At 36.8% G+C, this 16,596-nt stretch overlaps 1 protein-coding gene across 1 annotated transcript in view; it reads right to left on the bottom strand.

Annotated features, from left to right (window-relative positions):
• Positions 1 to 884: 884 nt before the first annotated feature.
• The window catches only part of LOC149086974 (U3 small nucleolar ribonucleoprotein IMP3), a 43,418-nt gene continuing 27,706 nt past the window's right edge, over positions 885 to 16,596 (bottom strand). Inside the window, exons 3-6 of the mRNA XM_089231828.1 lie at positions 7,048 to 7,122; positions 6,232 to 6,311; positions 4,463 to 4,587; positions 885 to 976 (exon numbers count right to left, since the gene is read on the bottom strand). Coding sequence (XP_089087954.1) covers positions 953 to 976; positions 4,463 to 4,587; positions 6,232 to 6,311; positions 7,048 to 7,122 — 304 coding nt within the window. The 3' untranslated portion in view covers positions 885 to 952. The remainder of the gene's footprint in view (positions 977 to 4,462; positions 4,588 to 6,231; positions 6,312 to 7,047; positions 7,123 to 16,596) is intronic.

Raw genomic sequence — 16,596 nt, 5'->3', positions numbered from 1 at the left:
CGGTGGAAATATGTAGTCAATTATTTTACACTAGAAAAGCAGTTTTGCATTTATATATTTTTTTTCAACATAAATTCTTTTGTTCGATTACCTTTAAAAATTTCCCATGTGGACCAATTTTGGCCAATTTTTCCCACGAATATGGGAAATTTCCCACGAGTTACCATCACTGCCCGGGAGAATGTTCTCGAGGTCACCCCATGCTTGCATAAAAACCGAAGAAAAAAGAAAAAAAAAATAATCAAGAACACAATTTTTTTACAGCAGGTGATGCCATCTATCTTTCAAGTTAACAGCTCGATGAAAAAAATTAATGGGAAAATATAAGATGTCTCATTGGAAAAACGTTGTGGCGAAGATCCTTTTTCCCTTTCCCATTTATTATATTTTATCTTTCTCTCGTTATTTCCAATTGCTTTTCGTCGATACCGACACGAAAATTATTTCTCTCGTATGATGCATTTTTTTGCCTGTCCGCAAAATTATTACTCTTATTTACTTATTGCTGGTCCGCAAACTACCTCTCCTGCTTATGTATTTTTTGCCGGTCTGCAAATTATTTCTACCATTTGTGTATTTTTTTTTCCCTGTTCGCAAATTATTCATCTTATTTATTTATTGCCGGTCCGCAAACCTGTTTATATATTTCTTGCCGGGGTTCGCAAAATTTTTCTCTTTCTCTATTTTTTTTCAGCCGGTTCGCCAATTATTTCTCCCGTTTTCACCGGTTCGAGAAATTTTTTAAGTACGGTACTGCCACCGGACGGCATGTGCAAAAATTTTGAAGAACAGATAAAGCGATTCACAAAAGATGAAAATATAACAAAGCAAAATTTTATAACAAAAATAAAAAGTGCGGATAAATCGATTACCGAAGTACAAAATTTGAATGAAACATGTTTTATTTCAATGATAAATATTTTACTAACATTTCACGAAAATGAAAGCTTATTCACATCATGTCGAAATCATCCATCTGAAATGAAAAAAAAGAACAAAAAAAAAATCAAGTGATTAGTGTAACGCATGGCAATTCATTTCGCAAGCAATAAATTCGATTTACATGGGGTGATTCTATAATTCCCTTTGCCGCATTTTTACTGGCGAACCGTTGATCCCATGAGTCCAATTGCAAAATGTATCCAAATAAAGTGGAGAAGAACTCGGATATGTCATTCATGTTGCAAGGGGGTTGTTTAGTTATTAAAATGTAAAAAATAACTTTTCATACGGACACCCTGTCCTTAAAAATCCAATCAGAAAGTTGTTGCCCAGTCTCTCCTGAGGCCAAAAAAATAAATTCCCCGTTTCCAAGTGCAATATTTTCTCAGATAGTTGAATTCAAAAATAGGAAAAAATTTGGGAAAGAACCGAATAACGAGCTTGTTCGTTAGTTTATATGCAGTTCTTTGCTAAATTTCCCCGATTTTCATTGGTGCCAATTTCCGGATTCGAAAAACGTGCAGTTTGTCAAATGAGGAAACATTTTCTGCCAAAGAGAACATAAACAAATAAAAGGGGAAATCTGAATGACCCCTTAAACCGTACTTCCGAGACATCCCCGTATTTTCCTGTAATTTTGGCCCCTCCGGACTTTTTTTTAATGTAACAATTTTCCCGTATTTTCAACGAAGTCCACTTGAATTTTTATTCTTCACTGAAATCAAGCCGATTAATAGGTTATTATGACTGAATAGTCAATCACATATTTGTCATGTTAAAAACAAACAAACAAACAAACACACACACACACACACACACACACATATATATATATATATATATATATTGTGGAATTCATTTTAATCCAAATAACGTGTGGCACTTCATTTTTTTCCCAATTTCCATTTTTTTTATTTCATTTGGCGATTTTTGGAGATTTCAGCAAAAATTGGAAACCGTTCTTTTTCCGAACTCAGTTTTGGTATCTCATTGGCGACAATTGGCCATTTCCTGTATTTTTCTCGAGAGAACATGAACTGAACTGAGAGATTTTTTTTTTTGGAGATTTTTAATTTCTGCAAAGCACAATTTGAGGATTTTTAGGGATTTTTCCATAAGGATACGAAAAATCGGAAGAATCTGGTTTCCGACCAGAAGACTTTGATAAGGTTAAAAAATCGGAAGCATTTGGTACCTATGGATTTTGAACCCAAATATCTATGCTAATATTACACCTAGAAACATGGAAGTTTTTTTGTTGTTGTTGGCATTAGGAGAGACAGGGCAACAACTTTCTAATTTGGTTTTTGAAGACCGGGTGTTCGTATAAAAAGTTAATTTTTATATTTTAATAACCATGCAACGCGTTACAACATTAATGACGTATCCGAGTTCTACACGTTATTTGGATACCATTTTCAAACTGAAAGCGTGTATGTAGTCTGTATTTCTAGGATCAACGGTTCGCCAGTGAAATAAGGGAAGGGGAATTATGGAATCGCCTCCTGTATTATTCTGTCGAATGAGCAAATAACTGAACCCAAAAACAAGCACATCATCATCTTATATTTTCGAACAACTGAGTTAACTTAAATAATATTGTATGAAAAATTTGTTATATCCACATTTAAAATGTGTTGTCGAAATTAATGAGATCAATGATGCAGTAAGTGGATTTATAACAGAACTAAGTGTGTTTGTGCAACCCATCTCGGAAGGCCCTCGGATCAAATTTGGGTCGTGATCCATAGCTCAAGAATCCCTGGCTGTTAGTGGATTTGAACGATCTATCTCAGACGCGCCCCTGCAAACAAAGTTTGGGTCGCGACCCATAGGTTATGAACCCCTGCATTAAGTCCTTGAGAAACTCTGGAATAATCTTACAGAATTATAAATGCTACCTCAGTATGACTCGAAGCATTGCTGAATACTTCACTGCAGGTTTCTTCAGCCTTTTGGACATTGTGGGCAAATTCGAAGAACTTTCAATGAAGCCAGAGGGCCACCAAACCGAGTCATACTGAAGTAGCAATTATAATTCTGTAAGATTATTCCAGAGTTTCTCAAGGACTTAATGCAGGGGTGGGTCGCGACCCAAACTTTGTTTGCAGGGCGCCTCTGAGATAGGTCGTTCAAATCCACTAACGGCCAGGGATTCTTGAGCTATCGATCACGACCCAAACTTGATCCGTGGGGCTTCCGAGATGGGTCGCACAAACACACTTAGTCCTGTTATAAATGTACTTATTGCATCGTTGGTCTCATTAATTTCGCAAAACAAACAGTGCCATGGATTGCGAGGCTGATCTTGTTGATTTTGGATCGTGGCTGGAAAAGCTTAAGAACCCATGGCTTAATGTAATGTACAGTGGCTTAATGGATCGGCCAATCAAGAGTCCCCAATAGTAAAAACAGTGGGACTCTCTAAATAATTTAAAATTTTTATTTATTCTGAAATTCTTTAATTTTTTCATTTATTATTTTATTCATTAATTATTTCTTTTATTAATTCTGAAATTACCTTAAATAAGTCTGATATCATTACTTTCGTTATTTCTCGGAGCTATTTTTTTAAATTATTTTGAGATTATTTTTCTCACCAATTCTGAATTATTTCTGTCACTTATTCTGAAATTATTTCTGTCACTTATTCTGAAATTATTTCTGTCACTTATTCTGAAATTATTTCTGCCACTAATTCTGAGAGATTATTTTTACCACTAATTCTGAAATAATTTGTCACTAATTCTAAAACTATTTCTGCCACTAATTCTGAAATTATTTGTCAATCTGAAATTGTTACTGTCACTAATGCTGAGATTTCTTGCTTTGAAAATTCTGAAATTGCTTCTTCCAATATTTGTACAAAGGCCACAACAGGCAAAAAACCCAACAAGGTGGCTGAAGAGATGCCCGTAAAGAATATGGATGTCAAGTATAAGTAAAATCCAGCAACCCAAAATAGGAGCAATTATCATGAGATCGAAATTATTACTTTTCAGATATTCTAAGATTATTCCAGGCACTAATTCTGAAATTATTTGTCACTAACTCTGAAATTATTTCTGTCACTAACTCTGAAATTATTTCTGTCACTAACTCTGAAATTATTTCTGTCACTAACTCTGAAATTATTTCTGTCACTAACTCTGAAATTATTTTTTCTCATTATAGGGGTTTTCAAGCTGTAATTCTGTAACTATACATTTCATTTCCCACCAGGGATAATGAAATGACCAAAAGAGTATTTGAGCTCCTAAGCTGTTAAGACGGCTCTGATCATGTACACGCAGCGTTAATGGAGCGGAATACAATACGAGCTTCATTGAAATTTTTATTTTCATTTTTTAATCCTCTTTCAATATATATGTTTTCCCCAGCTATTTTCGAAAAAAATGGTCGCAGGGCCACAGAGATCGCCAGCGGGCCAAGCGTTGAAAACTCCCTGCTTTACTGCATTTACGATATAAAAATTGGTTCAGAGAAAAATAGTTAACAGCGAATGAGCATGTTCACTTACCGTTTCGTTGTATTTAGATATGTGCATTTTCACGGCTGACGTATCCACCCACGTAATGAAATCTTCCATGTTCCTCGTCACAAGAAATGCCGGATCTGTCACAACATTTGGTCCGATACGAATGTCTGCATGCATGTCAAGTGATTTCTGACAGGTGAATTTATCAGAGTTATTTTATTCATTAATTATCATGTAAATTTTCAATCATCCGTACAGGCATCACAGCCTCTGGATGATAAATACGTTTTTTTTTAAAACTAATCTAAATCTCTGTATGTTGTAAATGAATAAATTTGATTTGATTTATGATTTAACAGCATTAATTTTTAGAAGAAACAGAAAAAGAATGCAATATTAAACGCTACATGTAATAACCAGATAAGACTTTAGACCAAGGGTGCTCACTGCTCAACCTTTCGGGGAGAGTGCGGGCCACTTCATTGGTTTGGAAACGTGTTGCGTGCCACTTGAATTATCTGGAAATACGCCTCATGCCAATCAGGTGATCTGAAAATGTGCGATGCAGGGTATATTCATCTTCACATACAAATTTTTCAGACTTTTATTATGAAATTTTATGCAATAAATCACACTTTCCCCGAAGGCACTTTCTCCTGGAAGTCATCTTAAAACACCCCAGGAAGCTGGAATACTCTTTTGAGTCTCTTGAGTCTACAAAGTGTTTGTAGTATATGCTTGCATTTGTGTATTACTGCGGTATGTTTGTATTTGTGAAATAAATTTAAAAAAATTCAACTTTAAGTGATACCCTCTGATGAAAGCCCCCAAAGTCATATTCACCATATTTCTAACTCATAACTTACACAATCCTTCAAGTCAGGCAGGGTCTGAAAGGGTTAAATCAGTGGTCCCCAACCTCTAGAAGTCCGCGGCCCGGTTTCATTTATTTTGTAAGTGGAAGACCCGGCAAAACACACACAACTAACGAGAAATGAATGGGGAAAAGGAAATACCCAATCACTTGCGGACCGGTATGAAAGATATCAAGGCCCAGCGGTTGAGCATGTATGCTTTCGGCAAACGTTCCTATGTTAAATTTCATGATTTCCATGTTGGTTGAAGCACAATCACGAAACTTATAAATAATAATTACAAATATTTCATGAACATTCGAAAAAAATTGAAAGTAAATTGGTGATAGGATGTTAAAATGCATTAAATAGAAAATATATCGATGTTAATTGCATTTTTAATTGGGTTGCTGTATTTTTGAAATATATGACATCCATATTTTTATGGGCATCTTTTTATCAGCCACCTCGTTGGCATTTTGCCTGTTGTGGCGTTGTATTTGTATAAATCGGAACAGCATAGACTCGTATATATGGAATGTATTCCTTAACGTGGGAAATTTAGTTAACTCGCCAACAAATTATTAGGAACATTTTATGAGTCAAATGAGCTGTGCCTTCATTTCTTCACATTAATGTTTAACCCATTTGTGTTCTCTTCCTGGATTCACCTAGTCCGTATCATCACACATCCATAAAGATTTTTTTTTACGTATTAAATACATGCAGATTATTCCTCACTCGGTGATAAGTGATACTCAATTATTCTGCTTGTGAGTGCAAATGGGTTACAAGGGTTTAAATAGGAAAATAAGGAGTTTGCATCATGAAATGTTTTTTTTTTTGTTCTTTTTCAATTCCCTGGGATAAAATAAAATTCGATTTACTTGCCATAAAATTGAAGGAAATAAAAATTTCTATAAAAATATGGGAGAAAAATTTTAACACAAAGGATACGTCCATGCTCCACAAATGTTGTTGCAATCTTCAACGATGGTGCCATACGGCTTCTCTGTATAAGGACAGGCAACCTTCTCCTGTAAAAAAACACAAAAATAAAGGTAAAAAATAAATATATCGTAATTATATGTCTTGAGTTTTAAGAGACTTTTTCACGGAAAGACGAAATATTTCGTCCAAACGCCAGTGGAGTAAATTTAATCCAGAGAGCTCTTTCTCTCTGTTTCCTTTCTTCTCTCATCATCGCTAAGCTTCATTGCAACAATATGAACCAAAGTTATTTTTTCCCTCCAATTTTTCTATACTCCTGTTAGTGATCCCCCATATAATGTACCTTTCTACTATATACATGTAAGAATGAAAAAAAAACACGTACGGTGAGGGGTGAAAAAAGAAATTTATTATTTCCTTTCTAGGTTTTCCTTTTCTATTTATTTTTCCCCCTTTTCCATTGATTGTATTTCCCTTTTCTATTTATTTGTTCTCATTTTCTATTATTTTCCCTGTTCTATTTATTGTTTCCTTTTCGATATTTTCTTCCACCTTCTTTTTTCCAACGTGCAGTTAGATAGGCCAAGTTTACCAGATTTATCGTCGATTCGTTAAATTGAGAACACTCGAATTTCTTGCCAAAAACTTGTAAGGGAAGAGGTTTAGACTTGTACCCGTACGAATGAGCCAACCTCCAACCATTTTTGTTAAACATTAAAAAAAATGAATACAAAAAATTGAACGATATATATTTCACGTTCCTTATACGCTAACTGACAAATGAGAAGTGCAACGATTGCAGTACCAGACATTAATACTGACCTGCAAAATGATGAAGCTGAAACTTTATCGCACAATTCAAGTCCTTCATTAGTAGATATCAAACCCATAGAATACCTGGGACACAAAAAAAAAGGTGAACATCAGTTAAAACTGAAATAAAACGAAACTTCATATCAATGAAAAAATTTCACTTATTCAAAAAAAAAAAAAATTATTCATGATACTGAACAATTTTTCATCATAGACCCCAAACACAATGTATTAACATGGCCCTGGATCTATTGGGGTGGTTCTGCTGAATTCTTAAAGTAGTAAAGTAATAACATTTTGCCCACCATATTTCACTTGAAAGCTTTATATATTTCCAAATCTAAACTTTTTTTTCCACAGCTCTCTGTGGCCTCTATCAAATACAAATACAACAGCTGTCCCCAACACCTGTCATGGCATTCTTCCACTTGATTTCATACGTGGCCCCCCATAATGACGGAGATAGACTTGAAAGTCTGGGGGGGAGCATGATGATAATGATGTTAATTCATATATAAGCAAATACATTATATCAGTCGGCTTTACCTTCGACGCTGGGGGGGGGGGATTGCCCCCCATGACCCCCGTACCTCCGCCTATGCGTGGCCCTCCCTAGAATATTTCAGTGCCACACCGTTGAGAACCACTGTGTTAGCGTGTATAATATCTTCGGATCGGTGCACCTACTACAAAACCACACATGCACCTCGTCCACATTTCTCCGGTGCACCACTGGTGTATGTGAATCACGCTCATAAATTTGTGTTTTGTCCTTTTCATCGCAATAACTCCTATCATTTTTAAAGTTCAAAAGATGTTTCTGCTTCTCGAATTTCAACGTCCGTTTAGTCTAGAGTTATTAAACAGAACCCACGGACACATGCAAAGCAACCATTTGAAGATTTGCATATGCATAACAAAGAATTCAATGCAATTGTATTGGAAGAAAAATTAGGAGGGAGTGGGGGGGGGGGGAATCATAGCCATACTCATAAATTGATTGAAACAAAAGATGCGATTTCCCCATGAACATCAAAAGCGCGATATCTCGATGACCACACACATGAAACAAAAACTCCCCTCACGATCAAAGAATTCCCGATTAAACTTCATCTAATGGGCGCCGGTATCGTATTATAATACATAATAAGAGAAGTCTGTATGAAAGTAATAAAATAATAACAAGGCCGTAAAAAAATCAGGAAGGATAGCGGCAAGATCGTGGGCTCGTAAACCCGAATATGTTAAGGATTTAAAAAGTATTATTTATATCGTATAATATTATTCTGTTTTTGTATGAATGGAACGTAAAGAGAGAGAGAGAGCAAAAAAAATGAAATAATCACATCTCTTAACCATTACATCACTCGAAATATTTTCGCTTCGAGAAAAGAGAGAGGGGATTTAATAACATTGATATAAAAGTTTAGAAAGCTCGTGTTGGGAAAAAAATAGTGCTCTTTAATTGGAGAGGATACCAGACCACAGTGAAGACAGGCCGTGGCTGGAAGAAAATGACTGATGTCCATGAAAGTCGTGGAGAGTTAACGTCACGAAAATCTTATTTCCACGAGAAACTCGTTAGCTTTTCCCCTTCTATAAGAAGCCTAAAATACCAAATGATATTTCATTCTTATGAGGTAAGGGGGTGTCTGGGTCGAAATAACTTGGGAATCGTTGAGAAGATAATTTGGAGCACAAAAAATTAGTTTAGTTATTGTTACAGGTTCCATAGATCAGTCCTCTCTGTCGTTGACGCTGAGGCAATTCCCCCCCCCCCCCAGCGTCAACGACAGAGAGGACTGATCTAATGTAAATGCATATATACGGATTGACGTCATCATCATGTCCTCCTCCAGCCCTTACATCACCATCATTGTGCCCCCCCCCCATTCAGCATTTCAAGTCTATCTCAGCCTATAAATGTGACGAGAAAAATTTATTCCAATATTCATATATCTATATTATATTTTACAGAAGATCCCTATATCACTTTTCATTCGTGTTTTTTTTTTTTTTCTGCTACTGGCATTGGAAAAAATACAGAAAAATCTTCATGATTTTTTGATTAGCTGCAGAGATACAATTTATTTTCAATGATAAAATCAATTACGGAAGTCACCACAAAATGTGTACATGACATTGTGCTCGTATAGTCAGTCTTGCGGCATTGTCACCGGGTACTGGTCAGAACTATTTCTTTTTTCTGAGCAACTCCTCCAAAAAAGTGTCCTTTTCACCGCTGAACAAACCCCTGACGGTGTTGATCTCATCGAGACACGAAACACATTTCTCCTCGAATTTCTCACGTTCCTCCTGGAGCTTCTCTTTTTTCTTCAGGCAATCATTCAGCTCTTGCCTGAGCTCCTGGTTTTCCCGAGACATTCTGAAACGCTCGGATTCGGCGCTGAGGAGCCTCTTACGTAGAATATCGTTCTCTTCGAGCAACACGGCGTATACGTCGCTCTTGGCATTTGGGTGACCATCGTCCGGCGTCCCGGAGAATCCATGAGCGAATCTGTTCTCGAGCAGAGCGTCGAAGTGTTCCGGCAGTTCCGATCCGCCCGCCGGCGATTTGATGGCTGCCAACTGCCGCGTGATCTGCCGGTAAAAAACCAAGGAATCTTCCAGTCTGGCCACTGTCGTGCACAGTTCTTTCTCTGAAGCTGATGATTTTTCGAGGAGCTCGACGGTATTCGACAGCCGATTCCTTTGGTCGAGCAATTCCGCTTTCAGGGCCTCGACCCATTCAGCGTACATCTTCGTCACCGTGAAATTGCAAAATAGGCGAGGGTTCGGCGATGATTCCAAGAGCTTGTTCCGTTCGCCGATCACCTTGGACAAGGTTGCACTAAGATCTTCGTTCTTTTGGTTCAGGCCTTTGATTTCACTTAGCAAACGATCCCGCTTGTTCATCACACCGTTCAACTTTCTGATGAGGGCGTAGTTCTCCTTGAGGAGGATGGCGCAATCTTTACAGCCACCAGGGAACAGTGAAATCGGGTCCGAATCGTCTTTACTTTCCACCTCATACCTGTCGCCGGATCCTATCGGCACAGGACTAGGAGCTTTTTCCGAGGAGTCGGATCGAAAACTCGATCTTGTGCTTTTCTCAGAACTTGTGTCACTTGAGTCGGACCTAACGAACGTGAAGCCAGTCGAACGGGACAGAGACGCTTCTGTGACACTGGCCGTACCCGACGACGAACTGCGAGGTTCCGAAGCGGATCGCTGTCCGGAGTCTGAGCAGTCGTTTTCCATATCTCTCTCCGCCCCAGGAGGACATATTGGACAAGCGTTCTCTTTCGACGAGCGGGGCATAGTCACGACAGTGCGAAAAAACTCTGCGGGTCCAAATAATTCGATTTTCTTGAATCTTGCAAGAGCAAAAATCGAACCTATGACATCTGTGGAACGAACGAATAGTCAATCTGATTGTTAAGAGTCAAAAATCCAAATGTGGCAGAAGATTTTTTGAACAATATTCTTAGGGCGCTATTCACCGCCATGGTTTAAACTATAGCCACAAATTTTTATGAGATCGACACGGATATTGGTTAAATTCAGGTTTTTAACCAATCTATGTTGATTTCTTATCCAAAAATTATGACCACAGTTTAAACCATGTCGGTGAATACGGCCTTTAAGGAACCAAATCGAATGAAAATGAGAGAGAGAGAGAGTCAAAAGATATGCTTTTTACCATTTTCTCCACACAGGGAGATGACCTTAAAACTGATTGCGAGGTTAGTGTGTAAAGGCGCATATACACTAGCGCGCGGATTCTAATTAATTTTTTTTTTAAATTTATCCCTTGATTAATATTTTAGTTCAATTTATTTTAACAAATTCACTTTTGTGATAATGGGGAAAAGGCATTCAGGTGTAGAAAAATGAAGGTACCACATAAGTAATGTAATGAAGGTACCAATAGAATACTTTGAAGGAATATATAAGTGAACCTTATGTTGTAATCAACACACTGTTTTGCGAAAATATTTTACGCGAGTCTTCACTTAATTTCTCGATTTACTGAACGAACAATGTCAATAAAAACGGATAAAATCAATATAAAATCGGAATGGGGTTTAAAAGCAAAATCAAAGCACATGTTTCGGGAAGAAGGGACGTTAAATGAATATAGAATGAAAGAATAATTTGAAACCTCTCTTTTGCGGACACCGACGGGACAAAAAAATTTGACTGTAAAAGAGGGGTGACCGTTACTGAGAGGTTTGAAATGCATACTTTTATTATATAAAGGAAAATTATTATTTGGCCGTAAAAGAGGGGTGACCGTATCTGAGGGGTGTATGTCGAGTGGGGTTTTACTGTATCAACATTTATCATTCTCGAAATGGATTTTGTCTTTTGATGGAGCAGGAACCAATAAGATCATGCAGCACCAATTATTATCATTTGTTGATTCTAGGCCGAGATTAAATTTGGATAAATGTCCTTGAATGTCGATTATTCCCACTCGAATGATTAATGAAAATGATGCGCATTAGTGTTTTTATAGACCGCAATTTAAACTAAAATTATTTCATTTAATCATAGCTCGATATAATACTGTATAAGCTTCGAAATTCCCCGCCACTGTACAATTTAGCTCACGTGAACCAATTTTTGTAGCATTGATGCTTACAGTTCGATGCCATTTAGAATAAACCTCACAGGAGACAACCTCAATACATACATAATACATGAGAACACGGGAACCTGGAAGGTATCCCAGTTCATTCGGTCTTTGAACTTTTCCACCAAATACAAAAGCTTGAGAAAAAAAAAAACACGCAAGAATGCGATTCTTACAATAAAATACTGGAATTCGCTGGACTCCTGCGGATCAAGAATATAGTTTGTACGGTATATAGTAATATATATGCAGTTGGGCTATCAGTCTTCATCAACAAGATCACAGACAAGACGATGGGGAGGCGTGTGTGCATCTTGGAAATCACACACGGGAGACCCGACAACAGATAAAAATGAGGTCAATCGCGTCCTCCGACTGAAAGGTTGAAGTTCACGGAGGATTGAGAGAACATACATACTATATAACATGTCAAAAGGAAAAGCGTGTTTTTTTCTTCTATATCATCCCATTGTAAGATGAGAAGAATGCTGACTTGAAATAAATACCAGCGAGGTATATCATTCTCAGATGCCATGCGGTATAATAGCATATTATACAGCATGTTGCATTATTTCCATTACTGGGAACGGACTAGACAATGAAAACTCGTATCAGCAGGGATCAAGTAAGTATGTTTGTTCAAACACTCGTAAACTCGACAATGCTAATGACCACAAGAACCAATTTCATCGTTGTTGCGAGCTCGGACCACGCGTGGAACTGATGGTATCGCACAACTGCTCTCAAAACTAAGCGACAGAATATTGAAATTGATGTAAAGAAAAACGTTTCCTCTGCTTATTAGTACAAAATATACAAACTCGCTATGTGTAGAGATGCGGGTTTTTTGGAAAGAAAAATTCATCCCTTCCTTCACGGGGTGTCGAACCCTGGTCTCTCGTACGCTGGCCGAGTGCTCTGCCTCTACTCTATGAAAACAGAATATTTTTTTTTTTGGAGCGTATACATGCTGAATGGCACCGAGAATTGGGCAGTGACAACAATCAGCCAATTGCCAGTGGCGCCGATGTCATTTATTAGCAATTAGCTGATTGTCACTGTCCATTGCACGGTGCCGTTCAGCATATACTGTATATGCTTTAAGGAAGAAATATTTTGTCTTCACAGCTAAGTGGTAGAGCACTTATCAAGCAAACGAGAGACTGGGGTTCAAGTAGGAGTAGAGGCAGAGATGAATTTTTCTTTCAAAAAAACAGCCTCTCTACATATAGCCAGTTTTCCACATATATCTTGTATTGAAATTTAACATACAATTAAACGCAAAAAAATTTCACAGGCTCTGCAACAAAGAGTTGTTGTTGTTAATGGGGAGATCTACCATCAAATTCAAAATATAAAATGGAAGAATATGACCTCACCTTTTGCACAAAGGCGATTCTGAATTTGTATCTTCAAACTGGAGCTTTGGATGGAGAAGCTTTTGGAGAAACGGGCATTTCAAGGATCCTTTGCACGTATGCAAAAAGCTATGCATTTAAAGGTTAAGCTTTCATCACCTTGGCTGGTTTTTAATTAAAATGTGCACCATTAGAGGGCACAAAATGATATTCAGAATTTTTCTAATCACACATTTACACTTCTCTCTCTTGGAACAAAATGCTACTCAATGAAAACTACTGATACCAATAAATAATGCCCATAAATGATGATTTTTCTGAGAAAAAGGTACGAAAAAAGTCTCGATAACATCATAACTTGAAAGATAACTTTTTTTTCCCACTTACTCGACACAAGTGAATACAAATGTATCCGTAGAAATTGAATAAATCGAAGCTCACGCTATTTTGTTATGGCATAATTTTTAGCATTTGTGGCTAGGCCACAAATGCCTAGGGTAGCACTAGGCCTATCCAATAACTTTTCTTCCTGGCCCTGTAACTTCGAGAAATTCTTTTGAGAATTTTAATCCAGAGGATAATGTCTGATCATAATGTTTAATCAGTAATATTATATAATTCTCAAAAAAGTTAAATTTACAAAGTTACAAATTAAAGTTACAAAATTGAGTTTAACACTCAATTTAGTTCTGAATAGAAATTACGTGTGGCTTATACAAAGCATCAGTGTGTATAAAGCCCACGAAAAGTTTTTCGCTGGCCATTTTTCTGGATGTAGATCATTCAACGGAAATTATAGTAATTGAAACTGTGATTACCATAGAGATGGGATGTGAAAAAATTTAACAAATTAATTGTAAAGGAAAAACTCTAAACTTGCTTACACAATCCAAATCTTATAAGAAAGTACCATACAAATGAGGAGCTTATTTTCAAAAGGGAACATTTCCACAATTAGTGGAATGACAATAAATAAATGCGGAATAAATAGTAGTGGAATGTCAATTACCAAATTGACAGTAGAAGTAAAGAGTGTATTCCTCCGGAATGGGCTGCTTTACAAAAAGTAGGAAATATCCCAACATATAGCATGTAGGAATGAATGGTATAGGAATATTTAAATACAATGTTTCTTGATCAACATTCAAGAGAGTTATCCACATTTTAATTTTGGAAATATTCCGTTTTGAAAAAAATTAGTCGAAATGTCATCTTTCGATTAAAATTAAAGCTGGTTAAGTCAAAAAAATTGGATATTTTCACGCCACCTATTGATTCCAGGTAGTTTCACCTAGCCAAGGAAGGTACCTTTACTGTTGACTCGTGAACACCATAAAAACTCGATCATTCTGCAGTGGAACCTCCCATAACTCACACTCCCATTAGTTGACACCTTCACTAATGGGCACGTTTTCGAATAACGTCGAAGGGACTTCCTATTTTATTATCCATATCTATTACTACCCATTCTATTTGTATTCCAAAGCCCCCAATCCCACGATTACTTGGTACGCGACGCAGGGCAAGATAATTAAAGTAAAAGATAATAAAAAGTCTTTGTTGGACATAAACCGCAAAAACCACAGCCGGCGTGAAGGAAATCCCGTACTTTGACACACCTCGTTAGTAGACAAAATTCTGTGGTGTTTGGTCAGAACATAACTCCAAAATCACATTTTTGAGATATAAGTATTTTCATTGTCATTTACAAATCAAAAAATAAAACACACACACAAATACAAATGAAAATATCAGCATGGTTTTTTTAACCGTACGTATTTGTGCCTTTATGTCACTTCTAATTAGTTATAATTAGCAAGACCTACTTTTAGATCAAAAAGCCATTTTTTGTGGTGTTCTAATCAAACACCATAGAATTTTAGGTCCAATAGGTGTCCGTTATCGAGAGGTTCCACCGTAAAATTCGACTTTGAAAGCACTTATGAAAAACATGCTTTTTGGGGGAGAAAAATCGTTTCATGCCAGTAGGAAAACCACATTATGATCGCTTTTGAATGAAAATTACCGAAGTATATGAAAAGGTGGACATGTACCCTTTTGACAGAAACGCGTTTAACTTTATACAGTGTAATTACTACCAAAAATATTCCTGCTTGAATAAACCCTGTTGGATAATCCGACGATTCAAAGTTTGGGAAACCGTTAAAAAGTGAATTTTGGAAAAAAAATGGAAATGTTCCCTTTTTAAAATAAGCTTCTCAAATACAATTCGACTCCAGCCAAATTATAGAATTATGCCTATTAAATGTGGAAGACAAAAGACTAAAAAAAATCCCGACCAACGACAATCCAAACCACCCCCCCTACCGCCTCCAGAATTTAAGCCTCATATACGTCAAAACACTACGAGAAGTGGCAATTTTTTTCGAAGAAACTCAGTGGCAATCCCACGAGATCCCATTATTTCTTAATAAATTTAAATCATCAACATGACTGCGACGGGAAGAAGACAGCCCCGTTCATTGGATAATCATTTTTAATGGAAATGAAACAGTCCTTTAAGAGAGGTTTTAAAGAAATAAAAAGACGTCATTATGGGAAGTCCTTCCTCGTAGTAACATCAAAAAGCTCTCAATGGGTGAAAAAAAAACTGTAAAAACATTTCTTTCTTTTTTCCCTTGAACTCATCAAAAGTTCTTTGAGAAGAAAATCCACAAGTCCAAAGGTTTGGAGAAGGGTTCTTCTGATTCAGAAAGAAAAAAACAAGCTCAACTACAAGTTCACTGCTCTAGCCTCTGTTCTTCTGTTCGAAATTCTTTTTTCTCTCTCCTGTTTTGTCCATCGCTCGAGGATCTGGTTTCCAGAGAACAAGCTTTTCATCTGGATTCTCTCACAGTGATCTCGTTATCTGCGAAATTCGAGACGAAAGCCGAAAACAAGTAAAAACACGTGTGTGTGTGTGCATAACTAAATAATTCAAAAGCCCTATAGAAAAAAAATCACTCTAATACAACGATGTACTTTTCTTTACAGGATTTGTGATGAAGAAAAAACAAAACCTGATCGGATGTGGTGTCGGATCTCTCCTGTGGATAACATGACAATTATGATCGGTACAAACTCTAATGTCTAAGTTTTCATGTGTGGAATAGAAAACATAAAAATGAACACAAAGATTGTATTGATCGGAAAGTCAGTGTCATCTAACATTCTACAACCAGTGAGATTTTTTATGAGAAAAAAGAGGTACCGATACAGTATTAACCATCTAGGTATTACAACAACTTCCGCACTTTCAATATAGTCAACGCCAGTAATTAGAATCACGGATAATGTTATAATTCGGGTATTATTATCACTTTTGGCAAAGAACGGACCGGACCGATATCATACGGGAAAAAAATTTGTTTTCAGGATTTCGGATTATGTTACAATTTTTTCCCATCAAAATTTTTTTTCGTGCATTCTGAAGATAAGGATAAACCAAACTTTTTCCCCTCTAAGCCAGTGATTCCCGAAGTGTGGGTCGCGTTTATGAACTGGAGGGGGGGGGGGTCCACGATACTCTTAAAAATGAAAACGTCCGAATAAAAAATTTAT

This window comes from Pholcus phalangioides, unplaced genomic scaffold (assembly GCF_987345545.1).
Source record: "Pholcus phalangioides strain wild (caught in Gottingen) unplaced genomic scaffold, Ppha-v1.0 ptg000004l_1, whole genome shotgun sequence".
Taxonomy (NCBI): domain Eukaryota; kingdom Metazoa; phylum Arthropoda; class Arachnida; order Araneae; family Pholcidae; genus Pholcus; species Pholcus phalangioides.
This window is presented reverse-complemented; position numbering and strand designations above follow the sequence as displayed.